Genomic DNA, 12,292 nt, shown 5'->3' with positions numbered 1-12,292 from the left:
AATGCAGGGTGCCGACAAAAACACTCCTTGATTTTAAATGGTTACAAAATCAAAATTTATTGGAATATTCTTTCACCTTTGAGGCTACAGTTTCATCAACTCATAAAGTTTTATATGGTATCTGTTGATTACATACACTCAATGTGCGTCCCACCTGTTACTCGGCAAACTTCAATGACATAATTGAGCTCGGACCAGACTCTCTGAAGCACATCCGGCGTGATCGCATTTATAGCTTCAGTGATGCGTTCCTGCAGATCATCCATAGTTGCGGGTAGTGGAGGTACGTACACTCTGTCTTTCATATACCCCAAATGAAAAAGTCACAAACAGTAATGTCTGGTGATCTCGGGGGCCACTTGAGGAACACCTGGTCATTTTGTCCAACGTGACCAATCCATCTGTTTGGCAGGCGCTCTTTGAGAAAATTACAGACAGCGAGATGCCAGTGCAGTGGTGCCCCATCTTGTTGAAAAAAGTAGTCACCTACGTCAGTAAGTTGCGGAAAAGGAGAAATGTTTTTGAGTTAATGTATTTGCTCTCATCTTATTTATAAACATATTCCAATAAGTTTTGATTTTGTAACCATTTAAAATCAAGGAGTGTTTTTGTGGCCACCCTGTATAATAAATAGAAGAAGTCTGGATATAGCCTTAAAAAACTTATTATCAAGGACGGATGTTGTCCTGGGTGACTTTTTAATTTAGCAGTCGGCATTATGTATAGGATACATCCAGATCAGATGGTCTTGTGTCTTGATCTTTGATGTAGTTTCTTACAATGTTCTGCTTTTGCCACCTCCTCTAGTCCCACGGATGAGCCATATTTATGTTAATATTTCATGTGGGGCTTAGGAACATATGACATAACACACATTTGATTTGTTGGATGTCGTTATGATGCATGATTCTTCTCAAAGTCTTTGATCTTTCTACGCACCTCGTACCATTTCCCTTTCCCAAGCTATAAACTAATTAAAACAACTTCTGTGGCATGACCTTGTTTTACATTCCTTCTATCATTAAGTTTTTAACCGACTGAAACAGATGCATTAAAGTTATAAATTACTGGTGTAGTACAGGAAGAACGTGCAAGAAAGCATGCTTGCAATGTTAATTGGTCCTGCAGTTAGACTGATTTAAGAGACTGATAAATTCAGTTCTTCCTGGTTTGTTGGAGCAAAATTAAAACTTAATAAAAGCAGTCTGTAAGATCAAAAATTGAAGATTTTAAACTCCAGGACAATTGGCAAAGCTCCAGACCTGCTGTCCAAACTAACTAGCAATTTTACCTGGAGATGTAAAAAGATTTGAGATTTGGGTACATCTATGTTTAAGAAATTTGAACTGTAGAGAATTGTAGACCATCCACAACCAAAAACTAACTGGATACATCAATCAATGTTATTTTCACATCACTTAAATTGGAAGCTGCTGTCTGTGGAAATTCTTGAACTACCACTAGAATGTTTTAGGGTATATTTTATGTAGTACATGACAACATTGTAAAGTACTGTTAAAAAGCATGCTTTTAATGTAATCTTCTAACGCATGTAATTGCATTTTATTATAGCTGTTACTTTTATTATGGCTAATTGTTAGAAAAATCTGATAACTGAATCCTTAAATTAAATTAAAAAAAAATTAACTTTTATGTTATTTGACCAGAGGCAATGTGCGGTTTTACTGAATGTGAGAAGATGTGACCATATATATACAGTATAATATATTATATATATATATTATATATATATACAGTATATATAATATATATATATATATATAATATATCCTCACTCAGGTTTAATATGTGTAAAGACATCCCTGTCTCATTCAGTAACCTGTGAGATGTTTATAAAATAGATCCATGGCTGATGTTCTCTACTTAATTATTCACAGGACCTTAATTCCCATGACAATTCTACATCTCATGTCCACCACCTGTAAAAGTACATATACACCACTTCTATGTGTAAATATATCATGGAACAGTTTACCACTCACGAGTTAATATACTGTATGTCCTTCTCCTTTTTTTCAGACCTCATATCAGTCCTACTGCTTCACCTTTATCTAACATTTGTCAAGCAGCAGGCTCAAGCATAATGTGATGAATGATAGACATGAGAGTGCTTTTCTGCACTCAGACTCTTGGCTTATGTGAAACACTAGCTGTGTTACTCATGGAAGATAGGTTGAAATCTAGTTAGTCAACACAGACCTCAGTGTTAATGTTCGCAGTACGCCATGCAATGCATGTTTCTCTGTTGTATGCCATTTGGTATGGGATTTGTTAAAATAGTGTTAATGTTTGTGATGCACTATCTGTTGGAATGACAAATACAATGCATTTTATTAGTAAAAATGTTTGTGATGTGCCATCTTTTGGAATGAAAGAGATGTAGCCATGGGACAGACACTAATGCATTAATTTTATTAAGGTGGATAATAGAGCAGAAAACATCTTGAATAACAAGATCCAAATATATTTAATCATTAGACAAGCTCAGGACCCCAATCCCAGGGAATCATCTGCTGCTGCGCTGTTACCTTTATGTTAGCCCCTTTAATACACATGGTTCCCTGAGATTAATAAGTTAACCATTCCACAAACATACTGGAATATCTCTGTACTGGTGCAACTTTGCAGATTCTTAGGCTAACACAGTATCTTTCATGTGTGAAATTCCAGTTTAAAAGATTTTCTCACTACTGACTGATGGGGAGTCTTTTTTTACAAATTTGCATTGTTATGTTTATTTAGTTATTTTGAAAGAAATAAAGTTATTATTGATAAAAAAACAAATAAAAGTAATCGAACTACAAATTAAAGTATGTGAAGAAATTTACACCTGCATTTTAACTCTTCCTAAAAGGTGTGTAGTGATCAGTTTCCACCACATAGGTAAAAAACAGTAGGTCAAGAGGAATGGTGGCACATTGGACCCTGGACTAGCAATTTCCCTCCTTAATGTGGATGAAGGAGAGTTCCTTTGTTTCAAAATCCTTCCAATGTCCAGTATTTTAAAAGAAATAAATAGCCCCAGCAAAACAATTAGGCTACTATCAGGAGTTTCATACACTTATTCACAATCCATTTTCTGCAATTCTGACATTCAAACATGCGAAAAACACTAGAGGGGGTCACAAGTGATGCCTTTTGGTGTAAAAACACAGAAGACATCTTGGGCCTTTGTGTGCATGAACATGATTTAGGAAGAATATATCGCAAAGGCATGTTTTTTAGATCATGTCATTTTTGGAATCTGGTCTTAATTGTTTTAGAACTACTAAGATATAGCTCTTTTTAAAGATGAAACATTTAACCCTTATCCATGAATGCCATTTTTATAACGTTTCCATGAATGGGGGGTCTTGCAGACCCCCATCTTGCACACCATTTTTAACTGGTTAAATCTGCCTAAAAAACAATACAGTAGCTTCAGAAATTTTTATTACCTCTGAAATGAAGTAAATGTGATGTAAAGTTTTAATAGTTTACATGTTACCATTGTAATAGTAAATCGTGTTTAGTGTTGACCAAATCATATAAAATACAGTCATAGTAGCACTAAAACAAGACGTCAGTTCCACGTCTGATTCGCATACAGAACAGTCACTCAGAATCTGCCTCAACTTCAACTTGTTTGCAGGCCAGACACACAAGAGAATGCTCTGAATGTCCCTGGCAAACTGGAAGTTTGTACTGGGAGCAAGCGCCTTTTATCTTTCTCTCCTTTGTCCTTGGGCACATGTGACAGTGTCGCTTCTTAGCTACATTTGCTGCATCTCCACAGGGCTGTTTCATCATCAGTTTTTGTTTCCTCATCACTTGACGCAGTGTCACTTCCATCATCATTGTACTGTTCATTTGAGTATCGAAATCTGACTACTCCTTCATTATTTCAGCCAGGGCTTCACTTGCATTGAATTTCTTTGTTGGCCGTTGACTCATTGTTCATAAACACATCATCTGGACTTGCTCCTCAACAAACTATACACCAGCAATGTCTCAGGCAGGACTAAGAAACTCTAAACCAAAGAAATACAAATTTAAATAGAAAATTCAAATATAAAATATAAAACAAAGCAAAAATGCTCATACAAAAAAGGTAACGTTTCCATGAATTGGGGTCTCGGAGACCCCCAACTACTTTGTGCTACTGTAGCAATTATTTGCACTAAGCTATTGAGAAATGGATTTCGGCACATTTTTGAAGACAACACAAAATGAAAAGACAGAAAATTTCATGGCCGTCATATTACTTTCAAAGGGAAAGAAGTTGAAAATCTGCGATGGGGGTCTTGGAGACCCCCTCATTCATGGACTAAGGTTAAAGTGACATCAAAATGACAATCATCTGAGATTTCTCATCTTTTTTGCCTGTTTTCAGCTAAGTATGGTATACTCTGTAGTCCTGCATACATTGTTGTGTATCATGGCACTGGAGACTGACAACAAGTGGCCTGATGGTTGGACATGCAAATAAGAATTTCACTGTTCCCCCGAACACATGACAATACCTCTGCTACTTCTACAATACATTAATACATACCATATTTAAGTCAATTGCAAAAGTTAAAAAAAAATGCCTTTTTAGAATATAATTTTGTTTGTTAGACTTCCTCAGTTCAATAAATGATTGTGATGTTTTAGTCCAGTGCTGACTGCCATGTGAAAAAGTGTCTATCAGTCTAAGTGAGCAACGGACATGACATTGGTCAGCTACAGGATACATTTAATATTGTCAATAAAATACAATTCTTTGTGTGTGTATAGTTAGCTATTTTTCTTGTATAAACAGCCTCCTGTTCTTGTAAGTGATGCCCACTTTTGATGTAAAAGAAACAACTCCTTCTTAAAACATTTTTAAATGATGTGAATATATAAAGTTTTTGGGTATCTTGTATATATTCCATTAGGACTTTGGAATGCAAATTCATTTCAGGAAATGTCCATTCATAATTTTTGCATTTTGCTGTAACATGGCATAAATTGAAAAACCATTAGATCCATGCCTGTGGACCTTTAGGTCCATAAATATTTGGACAGAGGCAACTTTTTTCTAATTTTGGTTCTGTACATTACCGCAATGAATTTTAAATGAAATAACTCAGATGCAGTTGAAGTGCAGACTTTCAGCTTTAATTCAGTGGGTTGAACAAAAACATTGCATAAAAATGTGAGGCAACTAAAGCATTTTTTTAACACAATCCCTTCATTTCAGGGGCTCAAAAGTAATTGGACAATTGACTCAAAGGCTATTTCAGGGGCAGGTGTGGGCAAGTCCGTCGTTATGTCATTATCAATTAAGCAGATAAAAGGCCTGGAGTTGATTTGAGGTGTGGTGCTTGCATGTGGAAGATTTTGCTGTGAACACACAACATGCGGTCAAAGGAGCTCTCCATGCAGGTGAAAGAAGCCATCCTTAAGCTGCGAAAACAGAAAAAACCCATCCGAGAAACTGCTACAATATTATGAGGGGCAAAATCTACAGTTTGGTACATCCTGAGAAAGAAAGCAAGCACTGGTGAACTCAGCAACACATAAAGACCTGGACATCCACAGAAGACAACAGTGGTGGATGATCACAGAATCATTTCCATGGTGAACAGAAACCCCTTCACAACAGCCAACCAAGTGAACAACACTCTCCAGGTGGCAGGCGTATCGATATCCAAGTCTACCATAAAGAGAAGACTGCATGAAAGTAAATACAGAGGGTGCACTGCAAGGTGTAAGTCACTCATAAGCCTCAAGAATAGAAAGGCTAGATTGGACTTTGCTAAAGAACATCTAAAAAGCCAGCACAGATCTGGAAAAACATTCTTTGGACAGATGAAACCAAGATTAGCCTCTACCAGAATGATGGCAAGAAAAAAGTATGGAGAAGGTGTGGAACAGCTCATTATCCAAAGCATACCATATCATCTGTAAAATACGGTGGAGGCAGTGTGATGGCTTGGGCGTGTATGGCTGCCAGTGGCACTGGGACACTAGTGTTTATTGATGATGTGACACAGGACAGAAACAGCCGAATGAATTCTGAGGTGTTCAGAGACATACTGTCTGCTCAAATCCAGCTCAATGCAGTCAAATTGATTGGGCGGTGTTTCATGATACAGATGGACAATGACCCAAAACATACAGCCAAAGCAACCCAGGAGTTTATTAAAGCAAAGAAGTGGAAAATTCTTGAATGGCCAAGTCAGTCACCTGATCTTAACCCAATTGAGCATGCATTTCACTTGTTGAAGACTAAACTTCGAACAGAAAGGCCCACAAACAAACAGCAACTGAAAGCCGCTGCAGTAAAGGCCTGGCAGAGCATTAAAAAGGAGCAAAACCCAGCATCTGCTGATGTCCATGAGTTCAAGACTTCAGGCTGTCATTGCCAGCAAAGGGTTTTCAACCAAGTATTAGAAATTAACGCTTTATTTCCAATTATTTAATTTGTCCAATTAATTTTGAGCCCCTGAAATAAAGGGATTATGTTAAAAAAAATGCTTTAGTTGCCTCACATTTTTATGCTATCTTTTTGTTCAACCTACTGAATTAAAGCTGAAAGTTTGCACTTCAACTGCATCTGAGTTGTTTCATTTAAAATTCATTGTGGCAATGTACAGAACCAAAATGAGAAAAAAGTTGTCTCTGTCCAAATATTTATGGACCTAACTGTATATTTTTTCAAATCCAGCATTGCCTGTACACATGCAAACTCTAGGTTCATACCATTTCAGAAATCAGAAACAGTATTGACTACAACAGTTCAGAAATCTGTAATTGGTTTACTCACATGAACTTTATTGCAAAGTGAGGATGCCATGATGTTTCTCATTGTTTACCTGGTAATATTTTGACCTTGTCCTCACATTTATTAATTCAGAAAAATAGTTATAGTAGAACTAAAATTTGAAAACTGTCAGATCAATATTTTTTAGATTGCTGACTCAACTATACTTAACACATGTCCTTCACTCTACATTCTGTAATATGACATTTGGTGAGTTTATTTATGACATAGAAAGATACAACACAGAGTTCTACTGTACAGTAGTCATATTCATTGCTGGGGTCTATTCCAGAAAGCTGGATTTGTGCGAAATATGGTTAAAATAGCTTAGTATATATGGAAATCAGGTTAATTCCGTTCCAGAAAACCTGGATTTAGCCAAACCCATGTTTCCAGAATGGATTAAGCCAAAATAGCCAAAGACATTGATTACTCACTAATCCTATTTTTTGGAATGTGGTCAGGATTTTCCAGTTCTAGAAAGAAAGATTTGACAAAATCTAACTCAGTTACTGAGACAATCAATGCTCTGAAACTAACCTGCAAATCAGCAGGTTTAACATGAAGGATTAAAGCTTTGTGGCTGCAGCAGAGCATCCAACCACAAAATCAAAGTTCGTAAATGTCCTTTCAGAAATGTTTATCTTAGCTGCACTATTTAAGAAGCAGAAAAAGTTGAGAAACAGCTGAAAATGTCGTGTCCTTACCTGAATGAGCAACCGACACAGAAGCACAACTCCTTCACCAAATTCTGCCCATAGAGGACTGTCTGCATGAACGCTGTCATTGTACATTTGAGGCTTTAATATATATGAGCAACCTTTCAAGATGTGACATGTCTACAAAGTAACACATTGTGTCTTTTCACTCACATCAATACAAATCATGGACATTTAAAAGAAATTGCAAAAGTATGCCTAACTTTGAAGCAGCGTCCACACACACATGTGCTATGCTCCCAAAACAGAAGTAAAGCACAATGAAAGAGGAATTCTACAGGCAGGGCAATCAATTTTAAGCAACTGCGGCACTTCTGAGCAATAATAACTGATAATATACTTGCTGGTGGAACAAACTACCCACCTTCATCCACTCTGCGGAGTCCTGCTCCCGCATTTTAAGAAAAGTCTCTGAAGACACTCTTCTTCATCATGCATCTGTACCTGATATGCTTATTAATGCAGTTTCAGTTCAGAGTCTGGTAATGGAATAAGGAGGCACTATGACTTGTCCATTGTAATGTAGTTCATCTGGATGATGGCAGGATGAAGACTGTCTATCAAATAATCAGTACAAATATCAATGTGCCCTCATATCCATTCTTAAGATAACATGAGATAACACACACATAATTATAAATGTTGAGGCCAAATATTTGGTGTCCCATAGGGCAAGTTACCGTTTAAAGAGTGTACAGTGAGTCTTCTGCTGCTTAGTTGTACATGCAAGTAATTAATCTTTGCTTCCTTTTGGATTCAATCACAGTATTGAGCTCAGGGCAACCAGGAGAACGTTCCACATCTCTCACAATAATGGCTAGAGCAACTCAATGTATGCTGAACACTTATCGCCATGGGACTTTTTTGATATCATTAATATTGCAAAAATGGAATCTAATTCTTTCTTGAGGGCATATAACATTTGAAGTAAAGTTATATCGCCAGGGGTGCAAGTTTAGACAGATTTCACCAATTAACTATTTTACACATTCATCCTTTCAGTGATATTCCTCCAAGCTATCTCTCTTTGCTTGGCAGCTGCTGCTGCTTGGTTGCTCCCCTTTTATCGGATGTGCTGATAATCTTCATGCACTGTCTCCATCACCTTTTGCTCTGCTGGCATGAAGGTTGTCCCCATTGTTTTTCAGACTTGTAGTCCTTGGATGATCATATGTTCAGTGTTCGACTCATCCGGCTTTGTAAATTTTACTGTGAACATGCATTAATCTGGATCATTGTATCTAGGCTTGCCTGAGCTAATTAAAATCCAGTGTTCTGGAAATGGCTAATCCACCGTACAAAATTGCACTAAAGGATTCATTCTGAGATTCAGGATTATCTAATCTCTGTTTCTGGAACAGAACCTTGACCTGCTAGTGTGATTTCATGTTACAGTCTTAAATGCAGCATATAGACAGCGGTGTTAAAGTGCTATAAAATAATCCTTCACATGTTACCTTTGACCCCATAGTATACTGGTAATCTCCTGGCATAATAATAGGAAATTTCTTGTAATTACAAAATGATGGACCGAATGGAACATCTGGTAACTTTTCACTACATGTCACTCAAATAGATACCCTTTTAGGAAATCTTGATATTAATAGAGGGTGGCACAGTGCTAGCGCCTCGCAGTTAGGAGACCTGGGTTCGCTTCCCGGGTCCTCACTGTGTGGAGTTTGCATGTTCTCCCCGTGTCTGCGTGGGTTTCCTCCAGGTGCTCCGGTTTCCTCTCCCACAGTCCAAAGACATGCAGGTTACTTGCACTGGCGATTCTAAATTGGCCCTAGTGTGTGCTTGGTGTGTGGATGTGTGTGTGTGTATGTCCTGTGGTGGGCTGGCGCCCTGCCTGGGGTTTGTTTCCTGCCTTATACCCTGTGTTGGCTGGGATTGGCTCCAGCAGACCCCTGTGACCCTGTGTTCGGATTCAGCGGGTTGGATAATGGATGGATATTAATAGAATGTAATTTAGCAGATATATTCAAAGTTTAATAAACTGTAGTCTTGCTGTTAGCACTAAACAATTATCAGATTTTTTTAATTCTTTCTTCTGTGTGTTTAAAAAAACATTTTACTTCAAAGAAATGGGAAAGATTAAAGCTTAGTTTTAAAACCTATTTTAGGAGACCTTAACAGTCTTCACTGGTTCTTTGAAAAAATCTTTTTTGTTCAAAATGCTTGATAATGCATTGTGGAGATACCACCCAGTGTGTCTGTCTTGTGGAGGCTATGCGGTCATTGTGTTACTTGCACTGCCATTTTCACAAAGTTTAGCTGTATTTTTAGGTACATTTTTAAAATGAATTAAATTGTAACAGTGCAAGTACATAGTTTTAAGCCATTATGATCATATTGTTAAAATTATAGAGGAAGCAAAAGACTTGCATGTTCAAGTATATTTCCTGAAATCTTATATATTTGTAATTGTGCCTCTGATTATTTTAGACCTTTATTCAAAGTGTTGCACGGAGTATTACCAAATGCTTGCCTTATATCATATGACAAAAAGCTCATATATAGGTATACTGTTTGAAGTTTAAAAAATACATATTTATTTTTTTCTACTCTAAATCTGGTAATCATGTCCGCTCTACTGCAGTCATTGATTATTCGTGTTTTTTCAATCTACAGTACATAGAGCTAAAGTCAGTTGCTTTTGTTTTCTTCACAGTGTGACTGCTGCTGAAGGTTCCGCTCTAAAATCCTTGAGAGAAAAGCTATATGCACACAAAACAGATCTGATTGCAGCATTTAAAGATTGTGACAAAAATAACACAGGTAAGTGAGGGATTGTGTAATATGCATCCATAAAAAACATCAGTCCTCCTTTAAAATATTTATGCATTTTTAAAAAATATGTTCTGTACTCGTTTTGGACTATTTTCAGAGCAATGTAATATTTTTAACCTTTCTGTTTTTGTGTTTTTTTTTTGATTGCTTATGGTCATTTTGTCCTAATTGTGATGATATCAGTTGGTTTGCAACGGGACTGTATTTGTGTGGACATATACTTGTTGCTGTGATGTTGCTACAAATGTGTTATTTGATGATGTGTCAGTTGCCATCTTTTTTTTTTTTAAAGAGTTACTAGGGGGCTTCGCTTGCCAACCCCCCAGCCTGCGCTACGCACCTGGTGCTCGAGTACGTGGATTTCACTTTCACCAAACATCAAATCTTTTCATTCTCGTGGATAAGCCTCTTAATTGGGAAGAAACACTACTTTTCCCTGATGCCAACACGAATTAGAAAATCTATAAGCCTCTGACTTAAACTTTAAATCCGAACAATATATTCAATCTCTTTTTCACTGCTCCGTTATTTCACTGAGTAACAATTTCCATTTGTTTGCGCTAATGCGATCTTTACTATCATTTTTTGAGACTTTCAAATTTTAGTACTTTCATCATCTCTAACCTGCTCTGCTTGTGTATCACACCAATGTTTTTGAATTCTTTACGATGTTCAACTTTGTCATCTACTCTTTGTCTTTTGTTTCCGGCCCCGGTCGTGGTTAAATCTCTTGGCACAAATTCTCGTCTCATGGGACATGAAAGTGTCTCTCTGAAAAAGTCACATCTCGTCCCTATTTTTTATTATAATAGTGAGATATATTGTGTTAATTATTAGATCAAACCTATTTAAAAATAAAGACTATATGTGAAAAATTATTAAAGCATGTTTTTTTTTGTTTGCAGGATCTGAATCTAGATATCTTTGTTACTATTTTTGGATTTGCCCATTTTCAATGTTCACTTGATTGTATGGCTGTAATCATAGTGTTTGGTGTTCAACCTCTGTCACCCATGAATAATGAAATGAAATTCTCATCTATATACTTTTGTGTGACAGATGAGCTTGATGCTCACAAAAACAGTAAGCAAAGACTCACATATAATGTAGTTACGTATATGATAGATCCTTAGTGATAAGCAAACCCTGCTGAATTTGCTTTGTCTTAAATTTGTTGAAAATTTGGAAATGTTTGGTAATTTCGGCAAACTCATTGAAGTCAATTGGCAAGGCAAAACAATAAGGATCTTCCAACTATATTGTAGCAATTACTACGCTAAAAATATAACCTGAGCTGTGAGGCAGCAGTACTAACCACACTATGCCTCCCTGAAATGAAATCATGTCACATATCAGGGTGTACTATCCCTTTCTACAGAAAGTTCAGTAACAAGAAAACACACTTTCACACAGACAGAAATCGAAGGAATGTTACATCAACCATGCTTACACACAAGTCCCATATCTCATGCAATGACAACCTTAATAAGTGATTGAATGCATGATGCAATCAGCTTTACCTGTCTGAGATGGTTGCATTGTGTGGTCAGCAGGGGGTCAGCTCTCTACAAACTGTACCCAAAAGGACACTACAAGAAGCATAGAGATGGAATAGTTTAACACTAGAAGCGCAATTGTCAACACCAATTGGCACTGTGTTTTTAAATTTTTAATAATGTCATCAATATACATGTCCCCTCCTGTCCTTTGTTGACTTTTCCTAAATTGATGCCCATGTTGTTGTAACTCTGAAATACTATTCAGAAAACAGAACTGATTATGATTTATTCGTTTGTCCATGAGAGACCCCCATTAATGCCACAAACATTGTTACCCAGGTATAACTCACTTTCTCTCTTCTCCAACTCACACTTGAAAACTATAAACTATCAACAAAAAATGTCAATCTTATAATCACTCACATTATTTCACTATGCGTGATTGGAACAAAAAACAAAAACCTGAAAATTATCAGTGCTCTGGTTATATT

The 12,292-nt window shown here is 36.8% G+C and overlaps 1 protein-coding gene across 4 annotated transcripts in view; it reads left to right on the top strand.

Moving 5' to 3' along the window:
- ppef1 (protein phosphatase, EF-hand calcium binding domain 1) overlaps positions 1 to 12,292 on the top strand; it is a 171,541-nt gene that overhangs the window by 146,926 nt on the left and 12,323 nt on the right. For all 4 annotated transcript variants that reach the window (XM_039745020.1, XM_039745019.1, XM_039745018.1 and 1 more), the window contains one exon: positions 10,184 to 10,290. In XM_039745020.1, coding sequence (XP_039600954.1) covers positions 10,184 to 10,290 — 107 coding nt within the window. The remainder of the gene's footprint in view (positions 1 to 10,183; positions 10,291 to 12,292) is intronic.

The sequence above is a fragment of the Polypterus senegalus genome, chromosome 2, assembly GCF_016835505.1.
Source record: "Polypterus senegalus isolate Bchr_013 chromosome 2, ASM1683550v1, whole genome shotgun sequence".
Taxonomy (NCBI): Eukaryota; Metazoa; Chordata; class Cladistia; order Polypteriformes; family Polypteridae; genus Polypterus; species Polypterus senegalus.
Note: the sequence above shows the minus strand (reverse complement) of the source record. Positions and strands in the feature narration are given on the sequence as shown.